Here is a 20936-nt window from a genome sequence, read left to right on the forward strand (position 1 = left end):
TATAGCCACGTGAATTAGTACCGGTACAGGTTTTAGGCATTTAAAGTGGCCACATTTACATTACTATACTGTGTGAAAGTCTACTTTAGGTGTCAGACCTGCATCTAAAAGACTACCCTTATATAACTAAGAGAATGTATTTTAGGTACCAGGCCTGATCATGGCCACAAGTAACTTAAGTAAAATGAGTAACTATTTTGGGTACTAGACTCGTATCTAAGTGGCCACATTTATATAACTAAGTTGAAATAAAAAGAAAATGGAGTTGGTATGGGGGTTAAACTGAAAGTACTGTTAAAATTATCTGTCCCTGTTCAGCAATGACTTTTTTTTTCTCTTCTCCTCCTCCTCATCCTTTTCCTTTTCTTCTCCTCCCCCTCCTCCTCTTCCTTCTTTTCTTCTTCTCCTCCTCCTCCTTACCACACACAACCCTCCCCCTCCCTCCCTTCTATACTTATCAACTTGACCCTCCCTCCACTTCGTCCTTGGTCTACCTCCTCCTCCTCCTCCTTTTTCTTTTCTTCTTCTTCTCTGTCTCCTCACCACTACAAAGAAACCTCCTTCCACTTTGTCTTTGCTCTACCTCCTCATCCTCTTCCTCGTCTTCTTTTCCTCCTCCTCACCACCACAAACAACCCTCATTTCATCCTTAGTCAATCTCTTACTTTCTTCCTCCTCCATCTACACTTCCACTTCTATCATACACCCTCATACACAACCTAGGAAACTACATCATCTATATAAACAAAAATATCTTCATTTACTCCTTTCCTCTTCCCCCCTCCTCCCCCTCCCCAATTCAAACAGCACAGGTACTACAAAACAAATTAAGTACGTGAAGAAGAAAGAAAGAAATCCACCAACCCAGTCCTTGGTCTACCTTTTAGTCGTCTTCGACCAAATTCTCATAAAGACTCAAATGTTACCACATGAAAACAAAAGCACTAAATAATCGTTATCTTATGTAATCACCATCACCATCATCATCCAGACCTCCTTTCCCACCCTGAGACAGTGTTAGGGGTAGCAACGTCAAGACTGCCAAAATTTGCCCAATTCAATGGGCCAAGCTTCCATTCACTCATCATGCAAGCCCTCACTCCACATCTTTCACAAATCACATTAGTCCGTATCCTATCCATTCCCATTAATCCACATATAGGCGGGACATAAAAGATCTGAAAAGAAAAGTAGACAAATAATGGCAAAATAAAATAAATGGTCAAATATGTATATACAGTATATATACTCGTACGTGGAGGTAATATAAGATCAATCAAAAACAGAAAAATGATGACAATAATATAAACTAACTTGTATGTGTGTGTGTGTGTGTGTGTGTGTGTGTGTGTGTGTAAAAATAAAAAAAAACAAAGACAAACATGAGAAAAATACAAAACACATACTGACTGAAAAATTTTTTGTGTGAATGCTTATAAACATTACCTAGGAGACAAACGCTGGCATCAGTGTTTGAAACTGAAGACCTTATTACTTACAATTTTGTTGTATGCCAAGAGAAGCAATACTGTCGTACCTGAAAAGAGATATACAAGGAATTAACTGAAGCAAAAGTTTTTATCTAATACAATCTACATATAGCAATATAGTTTACTACTAGTACTACAAACTGTTGTTGTATTAGTAGTAGCAGTAGTCCATCCAATTCTATGTCGCCCCATGAGGACCGTAGGAACCCGGGGTTAGGCAAGTTGGTCCTGACATTTAAGATGAGAGTGACCAGCCTCACTCATCTCTGAGTGGCATTATGTGAGTAATAAACCCAAACTACCCCTTGGCTATAATTCTACACAGGCTCAATCCCACTGGAGCACCTTAATTACCCATTAAACCACCAGGCACCATATTTGGCTATATGGTTACCACCCAGCGCAGTAAATGGTTTCCTGGTGTACAGGAAACCATTTGGATGGTCACTCAGTACAGAGTTACCCACAGGCAGAAGGAAGAGGAAAGAATGAAGGAAAGAGAGACAGAAGAGGAAGGATAAAAAGATGGAAGAAAGAGAGGAAAGGGCAGGCACCCGAGAGTAGCACTACATCGAGTGAGTGGATGGTGAGCGCCCCACCAATTAATAAATAATAATAATAATAATATAAAGTCAAAAGGCAATACCATATCAATATAGTTAAAGGGACAATATCAATCGCCAAAGAATTCCAGTACCAACACAGTCTAGCCTTGATATTTAACACATTCTGGCCCATTTTATTCTCATGTTATTTAAAGGGGCTAAAAACTTGACCAACAGAACATCCAAAAAACGATCTCTCTCTCTCTCTCTCTCTCACACACACACACACACACACACACACACACACACACACACACACACACACACACACACACACACACACAAACTGTTGCTTAGCTTGTCAGCACTGTCTGCTACGGTGAAAGTATGGTTAGCAACAAAGAGGAATGTCCTGGTAGATATACAGTAGCTAGATATCGTAGACACAGACAAACAGATGGATGGATCGACAGACAAACACAAACAAATAGGTAGACAGATAAGACTGATGGAGTCGTGTTTTCTTTAGCACAGACTTCACTGCAATTTTTCGTTAGCAATTTATTTTGCATCTCTCTCTCTCCCTCTCTCTGGTACACCAAAATAAGAGCAATAAATCCGCGAGAATCGTTGAATAACAGCAAAGGAAGTGCGTGCTTGCTGTTTCTCATGCGCTATCGCTCTCTCACCAGTACACAACCATCAGTAATACGACCATAACTACGACCACACCACCACCACTACTCTACTACTACCATCCTACCAACCACAACCACTTTCCTACATACAAGAACCACCACCCAACAGTGTTTTGAGCGCAATTTATCCAGACATCACGAAATGAACGGATCTTGGTTTTTCGTTTGTTTTGGGAACAATTTTGCAGGCTTCCAGACTTTGGTTCTTTCCTCTTAGCATGCACGCGCGCGCGCACAGCACACGTACCACCCTGCCATAAGAACCACATACATATAGAATATGATCCATACAGATCTGTGCCAGCAAGAAAAGACGGTGCTTGCATTAACAAAATAAGCATGCTAGGAAGAAATGGGGTACAATAAAAAAAAGAAAAGAAAAACGTGGCAATAAGATGCAAGCAAGAAAATGAGATGCAACCTAGAGAACAAGGAGTACAACTATGAACTAAATATATATAAGGCGCTTGCGAGACGGAGACACAATTATGCGTGCCAAGAAAGGTACAAGTAAGCAGACAGCAGGCACATGTAAACTAAAATTTTTGCAGAAGATACCGTGTTTGCCAAATAGAGAACATGCAGGCAGCAAGCACAGATACATATGCTTAAAGAAAGAGCGCCCCCACCTACCACTATACAAAGATTCACTTAGTGGTCTCGAACCCGGAGCCGGAGCTGGGTGGTAGTTCACCCTTTCCGCCCTGCCATGGCATGAACAGTAAATAAAGAAGTTCAAAAGAGAGAAGACAAGAAGCAAAACACACAATATGCGTGCGTGTGCCTATGGCAAAAGACCCTAGACACGAGCGCACGAGCGTGTAAATGAGGTCGTCTCAGTTATCTCACCACCTACCCAACCACACACAAACAGTGGTTTACATTTGCTTCCCCATTATACCACTGGGGCGTCAGGCTGTCTTGGCGGACGGCGAGTGGGTGCGCAGGGGACGAAGAGGAGGAGGAGGAGGAGGAGGAGGATCGAGACGGTTACACAAGCGCACACAGATCTTGCGGGCCCTGAGAGATTATGTACTTAAAAGCTAATTCTCATTCATATACAGTGTACTAACATCCTACATCATACCCTACCCCATCTTTCCATAACTCGCCAGCTTGCCACATCTAGCGTCCGTAATGAAGGTAAAGGTGATTCAACCGACAATCAACAGACAAACTTGCAGTAAAAATGACAGCTTTCCTCCCATAACACACTGCATATCCTCTTATCATCATCACCACCTCTCTCTCTCTCTCTCACACACACACACACACACACACACACACACACACACACACACACACACACACACACGCACAGTTAAGTTCAATCTTCCACACTAACCCCCCCCCCCACATCAACTCTCTCATACCCCACACCCGTTCTCATTACCACACCAGCCTCTCTCATACACAGTACAGTCTCTAACGGAGGTAAGAACGCTGCAACTGACGGAGACACAGACCTGCAGCAAAAAAAGACAATAGGAGTTGGCATGCTTAACGCTTAATATTGTTGGTTCACTTTATAATGGCAGAGACTTTCTTCTTTTCGCAGCTTCACACATGTTAATGTCAAGGTTTTCCTGCTTTCCTATCACTGTCTCTGACCGTTCGAATAGTTAGGCTAGTTACAACCTATCCTGTAACAAACAGCTTAAATGGACCAATAGGTCTGTAGTTGTTTGCTTTCCTTTGAACTCCTTTGTACTTCTCTCTATACCTCCTTCCTCCTCTTTCCTCCAAATCTCTCTCCCTCCTACCCCCTCTCCTTCAAAAGTCGTTCCTTCCCTCTCACATTCCTACAAACTCTTCCTGATGTCTACTTCCTCTAATTTTGCGTTTTTTCCCCTTCCCTTTCTCTCCTCTCCCCTTCTACAACTTCTTCATCATCATCTAAACCCCTCTCTCCCTCCTTCATCCCTTCTCACTCCCTAGTTCTTACAACCCCTCCCTCATCCCCTACTTCCACCCCTTCCCTATCTACCTCATACCACCCCCCTCCTTTCTCCCTCTCACCACAATCGCTTCTTTCGTCCTCCCCCCCTCCCTTATGTCTGCACTTCCCCCCCCCCAACCTCCCCTACATAAGACAAACAGGTTCCACGGTACTCGGACTTTCTCTCCAGCCTTCCAGTCTCTCCCCCCCACCTCTCTCCCATCTTTCCTACCTTGCCTCCCTCCCACCTAATCCCTCAGACATTTTACAGCGAAACCAGTCAGGAATAGACTTTGATTCTACCTCGTGTATTCTTCATCCACCATTCACAACTACAAAGTTTTAGAAGGCACTTACTCACCTGCCACTCTACACAACTGCACACAATGAATTTATCAGTATAAAGAACGTGAATAACTTCTCCACAACCTCAAGGAGAATCAGAGGACACCTTGAAAGTCGGGACACAAAACGAGCAAGATCATGTCTCCAAAATCTCGATAATTGTAGCCGACTTCTCACCGAGGTGGTGTTCCCGGCCCAAGTCGCCAATATTCCGCCGGATAAACGTCCATGTGACCAGGCCATAAATCGACACCATAGTAGGCTACGGGCTGAAGTCAGGGTGGATTTAAAAGTCAGTTCATTAAGGCTAAAGTCTGGGTGAGTTTAAAAGGTTGTTCCCAGGTAGATGACGGTTTGCTGATGGGGCCGACAAAGTAAGCTAGGGGCGAGGGGGAAAAAAGTGACAATGTAGACAAATACACGTGCCTATGCAAGAGAGAGAAAAGTAAGATAAAATACAAGTTACCCTTACTCCCACCTCTAACACTGGGAGGCAAAAATATAAGGAAATGCAAGTGATTATGCTGAGAAAAAATTAGGATAGAATGTGATTCTCTCTCTCTCTCTCTCATTAGATCCCTGCGCAATTTTTATTTTCTCCGCATATAGCTTTATTTTTTGCTCCCCCTTGCTGCACAAAGGTGAAGGATTTAAAGGTCACTCTGAACCCCACTCCCCCATCATCCCCCTTTCTGGTAAGGGGTTTTACAGACGCCTGAAGGTCTAGTGGGTTCAGGCGCTCTAAATGAAATGGGAATCATAAAGGTATATCCGAGTAGTTGGTGTTTATTCCTCATATAATGCCACTCGGGGGGAAGGGGGTGTTATAGCTGGTCACCCTTGCCTTGAAACTCAAGCGTGAGTAGCCCCGGATTCCTAAACCCCTGGTGGAAAAAATTTACATTGGATGGATGGATAGATGGATGGATGAATGAGTGGCCACATGGATGGATGGTTCAAAATTCAACTATCACTAGCTTTGACAGTCACTTATAGAACACCTGTATATACATTTGAAATCCGTCAAAACCTCACACTGCGGGATATAACCAGCATCGATACAGGAAGATCTGACAGAGTACATCATCGCATGTTTTTCAGATGCTGTCATAGCAAGACTATACAACCGCAGTAGGGTCGGTTCCTCCTTACTACACAACCACGTCTAAACGATGTGAGCAGTCTACTCGTACAAGGACATGAATATGTTGATAGGTACACAGATGGCGATCGATAGGAAATAGATGACATGAAATATACCAGACATGAGAGAGAGAGAGAGAGAGAGAGAGAGAGAGAGAGAGAGGAGAAATATAATACTATAATAATTTTGAAATGTTAATGAACGCAATGTGAGAAAAGGTAAAAATTTCCCACAAGAGACAAGCCAAAACGACAGTACTATAAGCAAGGCGAGTATCGAAACAAAGATGGGAATGGTCATGCAATGCTGAAATGTGAGCATAAGAATGGGGTGTGTGGGATAGGGCGAGGTGGAGTGAATTAATGGAGTGGAATCGGGTGAGGCTCAGTTACTCTTCTAGGAGCTGCCTAGCATAGGCCAACCGGTCTACTGCAGTTATCCCCTCTTCTTATGTTAAGTAACAGAGTGACATGGTATGATGAGTGGGATAGGGTGAGGTGGAGAGAAACAATGGACTGGCACGGTGGTGTGCAGTGAAGTGACGTGGGTGGATTAGTGTAGCAGTGGTTGTGGGGTGGAGCGGAGGGTGAAATGTGTGCATGAGGTGAGAATGAAGTACAGTAATGGTGTGGGGTGAGGTAGAATGGCGTGCACTGGAGCAGTGGTGTGGGTGGATTTATGTAGTGGTGGTGGAGTGGGGTGGAGTAGGCAAATGCATTTCTAAAGGAAGGCAGACTGTGAGAAAAACACGTTGTCATTCAAGGTAATAACATGAATGAAATTAAAGAAAAAAAAAAAGAAAAAGAAAAAAAAAAAGAGTAATGTAGCCAATGCCACAGCTGGATGTATCAGTATTTGCAACCCCAGGTTCAACTGGATATGAAACCGGTGGACTGCGGGTCTAAGTTGCCTTTCTTAACCAGTCCACCATCCTCTTCTAGGGGAATTGGAAAGGGGATGGGGGACGTTTGTATAACCGGACAGCTTCACCGCCCAGTCATATCGGCCACCAAGTGAAGGCATCCCTATTCAGCACCTGTGTTAGAAAAAGCCAAGAAACGGTAGTCAACAAGCTTTAGAAAATATGGATGTGTGTGTGTGGAGGCTGGTGTGGGGCTGAGAGTAGGATGGGAGTGGAGGGGAGAAGGAACTCAATTTTATTCTTAACCCATTCAATCTGATGTTTTCTTGTTACTGTTTTTGCTACCATGAACGATTTTCTTCAGCTTCGGGGAGGCGTCTCGTAGCGAAGTGGAAAATGAAAGTTGGCATCTAATTCCTCCAGTATGAAAACATCTCTCCAAAGCTGAATAAAGTTGTGACAGCAAGAATTAAATGAAAAAACCAAGTGACCGGATTGCGCAGGCTGAGGGAGGCAACAGAAAATGCAGTACCGCTGACAAATTAGATAAAAGCAGACCTAAAGATAAGAGAAATGAGTGACGGAGTGGGTTTATGACAGAGGTGTAAGTACACGTAAAAGCAGAGTCAGATGAATGGGTGGTGTGAATCTGCAATCAGATGAAGAGGTGATGTAGGGCGAGGTGGAAATGGTGTGAAACAGTGTGGGGAAAGGTAGAGTTGAGATGGTGTTGATGTGGTATTTGGTAAGGTGTAGGGGTGAGGAGAAGTGAAATGAAGGGGTCGTATGGGGTGAGATGGAGATAGTGTGGGGTCAGGATGGCATGTAGTACAGCAGGGCATGTGGAATGTGACAAAGGTGTGTGGGGTGAATGGGTGGAATGACTGTTATAAAGATGTACGTGTAAATGAGGGTAAGGTGGAAGGGGGGTGAGGGGATGGGTTGGATATAGGATGTACTGTATGAATGAGGGTCAAGTGAGGTGAAAGGGTGGAGACAGAACTTTAAGTGTAAGTGTAGCTTGGTGAATTGTGGTGAGAGGAGTGGGGTATGCATAGTAGGGTTGAGAGGGTCTTCTCTCTTATTCATGAGGGTTAAGGAAGGCTATCTTATCTATCTAACCCCTACGCACTACATATCGTATCAACCTGAAGTCATTCGTCTTACAGATAACAAGAATAAGCTAATAAAGTGCATCACCAAACTCAATGGGGGGAGAGGCAGGGTGAAGGTGAGGATGAGGGTGGTGGTGGTACATCCCTAAAGGGTTGAGGGTAGCTAGGCAAAGCGGTATCTCACTACCCTTAAGTGTCCCCCCCCCACACACACACAATTAATGCGTCATTCACTCACTCATACGCCGCAACAACTTTCACCAGACCAACTCCACACAACACCCAATCTGCATTTATTCACAAACGATACTCAGCTCACTTTAAATAGGCGTAAAACTACTTTCTCTCCATCCTGAATATTGAGATGTATACAGATATTAACACCAGAATATGCTGCACTCAAGTGCTATGAAAATGATACTAAGCCGTTGCAGTCTTTATTCTGACACCAAGCCAAAGGAATACTACAAAAGAACGAAAACCTCCGCAAAAGTACGAAAAGCTTCGCCAAGTTGAAGTAAATGAATTATACAATTTTCACCAAAAAAACGCTCAAGCTTTTATAACTGAAGAATCTTTAAGTATGCTGCTTCCACCATCACAACTAATTACTTTCAGTCTTAAACCGACAGATCTACACCAAATGTGTGAGAGAGAGAGAGAGAGAGAGAGAGAGAGAGAGAGATTGTGTGTGAGGAGGCGGGGGGTAGGTGAGGGACGGCGGGTGAGGTAGTGTGTAAACAATGGCTTAAAGGCCAGTGACGCAACCTCACTCCCTCTCCCAATAACACAGTTACATATAATCACCATTACCGTCTTTTCATCTCTCTCTCTCTCTCTCTCTCTCTCTCTCTCTAAGAGCACTAGCTACCTCTTACACTTTTAAATAATTATTTATCAAAAGTACTACCAATAATATACACTGCATATACTGTATAATTCTCTCTCTCTCTCTCTAAAACAGCACTAGCTACCTCTTACACTTTTAAATAACTATTTATCAAAATTACTACCAATAATATCATATATAGATATATATCAACCAATCTCCATCCATCCATCGATCTATCTACAGTGGGATATTCGTACCCATCCTCCCCACAACAGCAATCTATACTGCTCTCAATAACCCCATCTTAATCAATGTCCTCCTTAATACTCGTCTCTCTCTCTCGTAACCACAACAAAGCCGCCTACATGCATCTCTACCTAACCTCATCACCATTTCCTCCCCCGCAACACTCCACGCCATACCCCCTCATACTTCACGTGGTGACACGGATACAACCGAGTGGCTCCTCTGCCCGGTTATGCAACGTCCCTCATCTCCGTGCTCCAGAAGGGAGGATGGCGGTGAAGGGCAATTTCACCCAGTAGACCACTGGGTTTACGTTTCTGATGAACCTGAGACTACAAATGCTCCTAGACTCTGTTCACTTTAACTAGACGTAAAATTTCTTCTATCCACCTTGAATCCTGACCTTTAACAAGATAGTAACATAAAATACGGTCCTACTCAAGAAGTATTATGCAACGGATACAGAGCCGAAGCATTGTATTATTCTGCTACTGAGTTGCTGAAATATGTTATAAAGGCCGGTTCACACGTGCAAAAGCGCGGCCGTTTTTTGCCGGACTTTGCTCCCCGGTAAAAATTCCGGCTGCTTTTTTTGCCGGTATGGAGAGACCACCGACATGTCGGCCTTTTTTTTGCCGGAATCGGAAGAGGCCGGGCCGATTTAAATGGAAGCACCGAACAAGGCAAAGCTCTGGGAACGACATCTTGTGGGTTTACTACTACTACTGCTACTACTATTACTCTTACTCTAACGTTCATTCCAGTTTGGGTGTATCTGGTATGACCATGAGTATAAATGAATGATAATTTAACTATGAGTTAAAGGTATACACCAGGAATCTTATACGTGATTTTATGCTTAAGAAAATTTAAGCATACGGCCCCTTAAGCCACTGGAAAGCTGAGTGACAGTAAAGGCTTGTTCAAACGAGCTAAATCGCGGCCGTGAGGGCTCATCTTGACGCAGTCAAAGAGCAAGAGCTGCACACCTAGCACGAGTACGGTGGTCCATCTTTGTTTGTAAACACTGTTGCCGCGTTCCTGCCTCTGCAGTCCTCGTACGTGTGAACACTTTTCCGGGAGAAATGCCGAAATCGGCATTTCTTCTTTTTTTTTTTCTGCAAATCGGCGAAAAAAACGGCCGCGATTTAGCTCGTGTGAACCGGCCTTAACAGAATGAAAACCTGCGTCAAATTGAAGTGAATGAACTATACTCCTTCAGGGTTCTCACGTGTCCAAATGTCCAAATCACCTCATTACAAACTCCTTCCTCTCCTCTCTCCATGCACTTTCCTCTTGCCCCCCTCCCTCCACTATCGTCTGAGTGCTGGAGTCATATATATGTTAGTGGTTTTTATATCAGAGCATATTTTTCTCACATATATGACTTCATCGCCAACAGCTGCCGTAAAACGGTGTTATTTTTATCAACTACTCTTTTGTATCGGTTGCTGTTATTACAACAAAGATAAAAGATATCATCCAGAGGAGACAAGAGAGAAATAACGCAGAAATGTAGAACCAGACATTTCTCGATCTGCCCGATCCACTGCACGTTCTCCTCCAACGCATTACACCCCCACCTCTCCTCTCACGTCCCTGTTTCTCCTCTACCCAAGGAAGCCCCCCTCCTCCCCTATGTAGCACACGTTTTCCCTTCCCTTCCCTACCTCCATTCCCTCACCTCTCTTTTCCTCCTATAAACAGCAGCAGGTTCTCTACTCCTTTCCCCATCCCCTCCATCCTCCAAAAGACTGACCTAACCCCCCCCTCTCTCTTTCCAGTCCAGTGCAGAGTTGGTCCCCACCCAGTGTTTGTCAAACGTTTACACTACGGCAAAAATACAGAACAGAAGCAACAAGCATAACCGAGAGAGAGAGAGAGAGAGAGAGAGAGAGAAATCCCCTCTCATAATACAAACAACCTTATCTAATCTACTGTCTTCGTGCCAGTAACTCCTATTTTGTATATAAGTACCATACTCAGCATCACTTCATCACCAGCAGCAGCAGGTGATGCCTTCAAGTGGTGGCACCAATATAACAGGACAATGGAGTTACCTGATTATACAAACGTACCTCAGCTCTCTACCTATCCCAACATGAGGATGGTGGACTTCAGAAAAGGGGAACTTTGGTCTTTATTTCACTGGGTTCCGAATCTGATGCGTTTTGGCTTGCAGCAGCGGCAGCAGCAGCAACAACAACAACAACAAAAACCACCACCACCACTACCGCCACCACTACTATTATAAGTAATGCGGTGCCTCGATGGCCATGTACTCATGATGCGGTTGCTGCAAGTCTACGGTTCGAGCCCACTCATGGTATATCCCTGCATATGTTTGCATACATTCACACCTTGTCAGATCTAATGATAACATATATCGATTCCTACACACATAAAATGACAAATACAACACTACTACTAGTACTAAATATGCCACTGGATTCACAGTTAAAAAGTTTACCTAAATCACTGCAATGTCTGCCGAGTTCTGAAATTAAGAAGTATTGCCATGACAAAAATAGTTTAACTAGTAAATTTAAAACTTTCAAAATTAGTAAAATACAAAAATAAAAAAGTAGTGTAGGTTTATATCCCTGGGATGGTTGGGGTTTATTGCTCACGTAATGCCACTCAGGGAAAAGTGAGGCTGGTCACTCTCGTTTTAAATGTCAGGACCAACTTGCCTAGCCCCGGGTTCCTACGCTCCTCATGGGGAGACGTAGGATTGGATGATGGATGGATGGATGAATAAAGTTCACAGACCCTGATAGCACTGCACATGACAGAAAAGTCTCCAACAACCCCTTGGATTTGAGCCACTGCTCGCAAACTATGGCTGTCTCGGTCTCAAATTTTCACCATTATACCACTATACTCAAATATTCACTTAAACCAGGCAGAGACTTGCTCTCCCTGCATCCTGAATGTTGAGCTGTAACAAGAGATTAGCATTAGAAATTCTATGGAACGGATACTGACCTGCACCACTTTACTACTGTACTGAACAACGGTAAATAAGCTGCACATGGAAAACAATCTCTGCTTAATTAAAATGCACGAACTATTGATCTACGGGGCACATTATTAGGTGGGCAAAAGTGTAAGCATGTCCCTAATACATAACAGTCATCTTTGGAACACTTCTCACTGATGCATGTGGTTAGCCCATATCCCGCATTACAGTGTGTAGTAAGCAACATACAGTACAGTCAGATATGTAGATATGTTCTGTTGCCATCACATACTTCAGATATTACGATATAAAATTGGGCTTTAGTCCACATCTTCGTATCGTACCCGCTAGAATTATCATTACAACCTTTTTCACCACCTAAGGATGGGGTGAGGAAGGATCAAGAAAAAAAGAAAACGTACTATCAACAGCATATCCAATGAAATGGGTCAGACAATCATTCACACATTTAGGGAAACCACATCGTCCTCATTCTGATCTTTCTTTCCCAACAATGGAGTGAGGTAGGATCCATAAACAAGGAAAATGTAAAAACTATCAACAGCATACTCTCCCACCTCTGATTGGGAAGTAGATTTTACAAGGGATGTAACATGATCTTCCCAAGATAAATCCCAAGTATGTTTGAGGATAATGCAGGATTAAGCTGAATATTATTAAACATTAGCTGATACAACTGTGGAAGATTTTGTCGGGTTTACCTAGGCAGGGAATAAGCACAGGAGCACAGTTCTTGAGGATAACTGGAGGGACTCCATCAGGCCCATATGCCTTGCTAGTATTGAGGCCTGTGATGGCAGAAAATATATCAGCTGAAGAAATTTTAATGTCAGTCATGAGGAAGTCAGAGGGGGGAAGTGATGGAGCAACAGCACCAGAATCATCTAAGGTGGAATTGCAGGAAAAAGTCTGAGCGAAAAGATCTGTTTTATCTGTGGAAGAGATAGCTACATAACCATCAGAGTAGAAAAGAGGGAAGGATGATGAGGTAAAGTTGTCAGAAAGGTTTTAGGCAAGGTGTCAGAAGGAGCGGGAAGAATTCAAGTTGGAGAGTTGACAGCATTTAGTACGGATGAAATTATTTTTAGCAGAACGAAGAACAGACTTAGCACAATTCCAGGCAGAAATGTAAAAAAAGATGTGATTCAGGGGTGGGTTGGCTCTGGTACCTTACATAGGCCCTCTATTTGTTGCGGACAGCATTAGAACAAACGCGATTAAACCAAGGCTTTCTTGCATTAGTCAAAGGATATGAGAAGGGAATGTATGCTTCCATGCCCAAGAGAATAACCTCCGTAATGCGCAAGGCACACTCAGATGGCTCTCGGCCATGGAAGCAATAATCATTCCATGGAAAATCAAAGAAGTACTGCCTGAGGGCCTCCCAATCCACAGCTCCAAAGTGCCACAGTCAACACTTCTTGGGAGGGTCCACAGGCCATACCAGAGCAATAGGAGAGGTTAAGGTATTAAGGTTGTGATAAGAGGAACCCAACAGAGAGGAAAGATTAACAGTGTAAGAAGGATTAGTTGTAAGGAAGAGGTCAAGTATGTTGGAGCTCTCTCCAAGGTGGTCAGGGATACTGGTAGGGTGCTGTACAAGCTGGTCTAGGTCATTAAGGATAGAAAAGATGTAGGCTTGTTCACCAGGTGGATCAGTGAAAGGAGAGGAGAGCCAAAGGTGGTGGTGAACACTGAAATCTAGAATGGAGATTTCAAAGAAAGGGGAAATGGATAGAATGTGTTCCATCGTAGAAGTAAGACAGTCAAAGAATTTTTGATAGTCAGTAGAATTAGGGGATAAGTAAACAGCACAGATATATTTAGTCACAGAATGACAGGAAAGCCGAAGTCTGAGTGTAGAGAATTCAGGAGAATCGAGTTCAGGAACACGGTAGCAAGATAAGTCATTGTGTGTTTGCTGTCAGCTGCCTCAGACAGCTGAGTCTCAGTAAGGAAAAGAAGGTGAGATTTAGAGGAGGAGATGTGGTGCTCAACAGAGTGCAAGTTAGACAAATGACAACGAAAGTTGCAGAAATGAAGTAGAAGTGAGTCAAGAGATATGACAGACAAAGAACGAAGTGCAGGAACATTATTTTAATATGAATGTGCTAAAAAACAATAGATGTACTTTGAGATGATTTTGTCTTGTGATGAGAATGGAGAAACAGAGAACTGCTATGAGAAAGTGTGTGAGTGAAGTGTGGAGGAAAGGAAGAAGGGGAGACTGAAGATGAGATGGTGGAGAGGTATAAGTGAGGAGGTGTGTGAGTTGGAGAGTGAGCAGCCTGACGATGGAGGACAGGGTGACAGGCAATTTATCTGTAGCCACTCCTTCCATGATTAAAATGTCTCCCTACAGATAGCAATAATTCCAATGAGATATCAAATAATAATTGTGTACATGGCAATTGTTAAGATATTGTTTTGTATAATAATGAGCACAGTTAAGCTACCAATATGGTATTGTATTACACTTTCAGTAAAATAATATTTATAATAATAATCATAATAATCCACCCATCCATCATCCAATCCTATGCTGCCCTATGAGGAGTGTTGGAGCCTGGGGCTAGGCAAGTTGGTCCTGACATTTAAGATGAGAGTGACCAGCCTCACTTATCCCTGAGTGGCATTATGTGAGCAATAAACCTCAACCACTCCTTGGATATAGACCTGCACTGTCTCAATCTGATTGGAGCGTTCTAATTACTCACTAAACCATTAGGTGCCATAATCTGGTAATATGGTTACCACCCAGCATAGCAAATGGTTTCCCAGTGTACAGGAAAACATTTGACTTCTCACTCAGCGTTGAGTCACTCGTAGACAGAAGAAAGAGGAAAGAATGGAGGAAAGAAAGACAGAGGAGGAAGGAAGGAAAGAAGGAAGGAACAGAAAAGGGCAGGCACTCGAGAACAGAACTACATCGAGTGTGTGGATGGTGAGCACCCCCACATCCCACTAAATAATAATAGTAATAAAATTCAACTCTCCACCATCCAATTCATTACTGCCCCACCAGGAGCAAAGTGGCCATACAAATCAATGAGACATTTTTAAAAAAGAGTGACCAGTTGCTCACCCCTACAATACTGGAATGTGGCAGCATTACATGAGCAATGAACACTAAACACTGGTCAAACTGCAATCTTTTCATATACCCAGCATCAAAAGCCCTGAAAATTGTAATTACATATTGCACTTACCATTCACCTTAACCTGGAAGATATTTTTGTCTTATTGTTTGGTCACGTTGAGACGACGAATGACAATGGGTGCAGAAAGTGAAAAGTATGAATGTTGAGAGCTGGGTTGCCAGAGGCGGACCAAAAAGGACTTGAGACAATGTCATAGTGTGACCTCAGGGATATGGGACTAAATATGAATGTTGCAAGAGATTTAGTGGCATGGAGAGCCACCATTAGGTAACCAAGGACAACATATGCAAGCATGCTGAAGCTTTTATGAATGATACAATACAATATTGTACCAGTTTTCTCATACCTTAACAGCACAGTATAACAATAGTATGGCTCTACACCTTCATCGTAGCAATTTTTCAAGATATACCTTACCATATTCTAGTATTAATCTTTTGTTACAGCTCAGCATTTGAGATGGGGGGGATGTCAATTTTACACCCAGTTAAAGTGAATACAGTTTAGTTCCACACGACAAAAATCGATACTCCTATTTCTCTTGCATATTTGAAGAGCTTGAATTTACGCACCTGAAAATGCCAATCTCAGTCCCATAGGCCTAATGGTTACCGCACAATCGACCGTCAACTATTACAGTAAAAGTCGCCTCATTCAGCAGCTGGTCTTCTGGTATTTCCGATCTTTTAGCAGGACAGTATTTATAAGTACTATACAGTGATCCCTCATTTATCCGGACATAACAGGGCCAAAAGCATGTCCGGGTGGTGGCAATATCCAGCTACAGTACTGAACACTATTCCCCTAACATACTCAGACCCTACCTATACCCAACCTCCAACCTATACCTAACCTATTTGTACAGTATTATGCTTAAGTTGGCAACATTTTCCGGTCATTCAGGCATACTAAGACATTAAAAAACACAAAGGAATATCCAAAGTAATGCCAAACATCAAGAAAACCATGCAAAAAAATACAGAAAACCAAAAAACACCCTACCTAAATATTACTGTATATACGGTACTCGTCCTTATTTGGCAGTGTTTTCTGGTCATCCTGCCATATTCTGACATCAAAACATACACAGGATTAAAAAAAAAACAAAAAAAACACCTTCCTATACTATCTATTTTTTCTATCTATCGCCAGACGCCCTAATCACGTAAAGGGTGGCCACAAACAAATCGGCTCTGTCACCCTGTCCCCTGCCATTTCACTGTCCTGCTCCCAGCTCACATCCCCCTCTCTCATATACCTCTCCACTCCATCCCTCCATCTCATCCTTGGCCTCCCCCTCCCTCTCCCCTCCTCCAACTCACTCCCATACACTCTCCTCATCAGTCTCTCACTCTCCATCCTCTCCATATGGCCAAACCACCTTACTGTGTTTCTCTTAACGCTTCCTATCACATCCACATCCACACCCGAATGCTCCTTCACATCCTCATTGGTCAGTCTATCTCTCCATGTGACTCCACATGCTCCACTCAAATAACTCATTTCCACTGCTCTCACTCTTGACTTTTGTCCCTCCAAAACGTCCATGCTTCATTTCCATATATTAGAATTGGTATCACAATACTGTCATGTAGTAACTTCTTCACTTCCATGCTCACTTCCCTATTTCTTATCACTGCTTTCAAGTAACCAGCCACCTTTCTTCCATGTTGTACACTTTCAAGCACTTCACCCTCTAAACTTTCATCCTTACTCATCACACTACCCTTGTACTTAAACTCACTCACATTTTCCATTTCCTCTTCATCCCATCTCACTGTACATCCATCAAGCCTTGCAGCTCCCCTTTGTCTTCACTTAACAAAACAGTATCATCTGCAAACAACAGTACAGGGAGTTTCCAAACACTGCCCGCTCTCATTAGGGCCAATCCAACATCCACAGCCCTATCTTGTATCGCTTTTATAACCCCATCCATATACAGACTGAATAACCATGGAGACAACACATCCCTGATTCAATCCAACCTTCAAGTAGAAAAATTCACTCAGTTCACCATCTACACGCACTGCAGCCTTAGCACCATCATACATACTCTTCACAGCATTCAACAACTTCCCATCTACTCCATATATTCTTAATACTTTCCACAATCCTTGTCTATCCACCCTGTCATATGCTTTCTCCAAAACCACGAAGGCCGCAGCATACAACTTCTTTCCCATCTCGAGAAATTTTTCCACTAAAGATCTAAGAATGAATATCTGATCTACACAATCTCTTCCCTTCCTAAAACCTCCCTGTTCTTCTCCAACTAATTCCTCCGTTACTTCCCTAATTCTGTCAATAAATAATAAATATCCTACCATATACTTTTCCTATTACACTAAGAAGACAGATGCGCCTATGATTACCACATACTTCTTTTCTCCCTTATCCTTTGAACAAGGGAATAATTATACCTAACTTCCAATCCTCCGGGACTTTACCTTCCTCCCAGGCCAATCTGCAAATCTTCCATATCCACTCTACTACTCTACTATCTCTACCCCATGCTTCAGCATTTCACCACACACTCCATCAATTCCTGGGGCTTTCCACATTTTGACTTCATTGTTTTCACAACTTCCATCCTACTGATTTCTTCCTCTCTTCTCACATCCCTCCTACCAGCCATTCCCTAGTCACTTATACTCGTATTACTTTCATTCTCTATGTTCAACACTTCCTTAAAGTGTTCTCTCCATCTGCTCACTTTTTCTCCCTTCTCCACTATTAATCTACCATTTTTATCTTTCACTCCCTGCCTAACTTCACTGCCACCCTGTCTAACTCTCATTACCTCTTTCCAGAACATTTTCTTACATACCCTCCACTTCACATTCAAATTCCTTCTAAATTCCTCATCCACTCTCTTCTTACTCTGTCTTACTAATAACACCTCTCTCTTCCTCTCTACATATAACTCCCTCCTATGTCTCTCAGCTTCTTCCATGGCCCTGTTTCTCATCCAATCATTAGGTATATGCTTTCTTCTTTTGTGCCACAGCCTGTCTCTACCTATACACCATTGTATATACGGTACCCCTCCTAATTTTGGCACTGTTTTCAGGTCAATCTGCCATATATAGACATCAAAACACACATAGGAGTATCCAAAGTAATGCTAAACACCAAGAAAACTATGAAAAAAATATATATATATGCCAAAAAATATCCGACCTATAAACTGCTGTATATAAAGAACCCTTTCCTAACTCTGGCCCTGTTTTCAGGTCAATCTGCCATATTTAGACATCAAAACATACACAGGGATATCCAAAGTAGTTAAACACCAAGAAAACCATGAAAAAAAATAAAAACACTGAAAACCAAAAAACACCCAACCTATACACTAATGTAACCATGAAAAAAAAAAATAAGTAAATAAATAAAACCAAAAAACACCCGACCTATACATTACTGTATGTACAGTACCCCTCCTAATTTTGGCTCTGTTTTCCAGTTGTTCTGCCATACTGAGACATCAAAACACAGATAGGATTATCCACATTAATGCTAAACATCAATAAAACAATGCATAACCACAAAAATTAACAACGAACCTGATGACAGTTTGAAAATCTGTTGTCTTTGACGAGTGATTGCTCCCGTGGCTCAAAAAAAATTCCATGGCCAAATATGAGAGAGAGAGCCCATCTATTGAGCTGGGCCACACACTCACTATTCAAGCCCCTAGAAACAGTTGGTTACTGTAACCACAAAATAAACAATCACTAACCTTATAGTCCCAGTGGGTGATGGGAATGGGGAGCCAAAGTTGGCATCCTGTTCGGGAATGTTTATTTTCAGGGGCTGCATTTTTCTCTTGGGCGATGGGACCCTGGCCGGTGGGGGGTCTGTGTCATCAACCAGTGATTGGAACTGGATCTTTATATTTGTGCTGGGAAACCGGAGTGTGCACCTGTGGAGAGAGAAAGGAGATTGTTATTCTCTCCGACAAGGAGAGTATGTTTTCACCAGTGTCTGTTTCTCTTTTGGCAGGATTACTCAAAAACTAAGAGAAAGATTTCAATCAAATATGGTAGGTAGATAGCCCATGTCCTAGGGAACAATAGATTAACTTTTGGGGCTGATGTTTGTTAGTTCATTTGGCTGCTAGCAGGATTACTCAAAACCTAAATGAGAGATTTGGACCAAATTTGGTGGGTATATAGCCCATGTCCCAGGGAACAATCGAGAGCTTTTTGGACCGATCCAGATCATATTACAGATTCCGGATCCTGAAAACACACTCTGCGAAACTCATGTAAATGATGTGAAAACCTAACCCACCATGAAGAATGGTTTGGAAAATACATTGCCCTTGTTGGAGAGATGCGCTCCACTGAATGCCCCTCTAGTTGCCACTGTTATTATTATTATTATTATTACTGTATTATCATTATTGGTATAATGTCACATGTGAGATGTGATGCTACTCTTCATGGGTTGTTTAGGCTGGGGCTACATTAGGAGAGAGCCGTAAAGGAAAGATAACCTGAATGCATGCAAATGCCACCTGCACAGCCATTCACTCGATCCCTTAATTCCACTGGTTTCAAATATTACACTCCATAGCTAAATACTGTAATTCCTGATTAACTGGATGGTCCATATCCAATCATGCTCCACATTCGTTCACAAGGCCTTGGGTCTAATAAAACTGTATCAGTAATTATATGTCCGTAACCGGACATATAATTCCAGCTTCAGCAGTCAGCCAGCCTACAAAGTGAAAAAAAAGCCTGTTGCATGGCTCATCAGCCTCTGTCCATGTGCGGGTAATAGACTGTAATCCACAAGCTGAGCAAGAACGGCCGTACAGATCCCTATCGAATGGTGGAAGTCCCCCGGCCACCCCGATCACCGGAAAAATTCAGGCAGCGTGCAAGGAAGACACAGCGTAACCCACAAGCTGAGAGATAATGGCTGTACAGACCCCTAAAGAATGATTGAAATCCCCCTGGCCACCTAGATTGGTCAGAAACTCCTGGCCACGCACGGCCATCTGCCCCCTTACCAAATGGTCAAAACTGCATTGTCGTCTGGAAAACTCGGCCATTCCTTAGGCCCACGATGTACGGGGACCCAGCATTTCTGTCACGTTGCAACATTTGCCTGGGTGAACAAATAGTACCCTTGCGCTTGTAGGTCAGTGTGCCGCTTCTTGCCTGCATGCTTACAGCCAAGCATGGGTAGGGACATGGCAATGTGGTACACACTCAAGCAGCCTTTCACCCTCCATCCTCTCCACATGGCCTAACCACCTCAGTGTGTTCCTCATAACGCTTCCTATCACATCCACATCCACACCACAATGCTCCTTCACTTCCTCATTTGTCAGTCTGTCTCTCCATGTGACTCCACATGCTCCTCTCAAATAATTCAGTCCCACTGCTCTAACTCGACTTGTGTCCCTCCAATAAGGTCCAAGCTTCATGTCCATACGTTAGAGTTGGTATCACAATAATTTCAGGCAGCGACTCTTTTATTTCCATGCTCACTTCCCTATTTCTTATCATTGCTTTCAAAAAACCAGCAACCTTTCTTCCCTGCTGCACCCTTTCAAGCAC

General features: G+C 42.9%; 1 protein-coding gene across 1 annotated transcript in view; it reads right to left on the reverse strand.

Annotated features, from left to right (window-relative positions):
• Positions 1–20936, reverse strand: part of FoxK (forkhead box K) — a 66259-nt gene that overhangs the window by 40385 nt on the left and 4938 nt on the right. The window contains exon 2 of the mRNA XM_080268832.1: positions 19103–19285. Within this exon, the coding sequence (XP_080124958.1) occupies positions 19103–19285 (183 nt within the window). The remainder of the gene's footprint in view (positions 1–19102; positions 19286–20936) is intronic.

Source organism: Coenobita brevimanus, chromosome 29 (assembly GCF_032717465.1).
Source record: "Coenobita brevimanus isolate Jiangsu-jjx chromosome 29, ASM3271746v2, whole genome shotgun sequence".
Taxonomy (NCBI): Eukaryota; Metazoa; Arthropoda; class Malacostraca; order Decapoda; family Coenobitidae; genus Coenobita; species Coenobita brevimanus.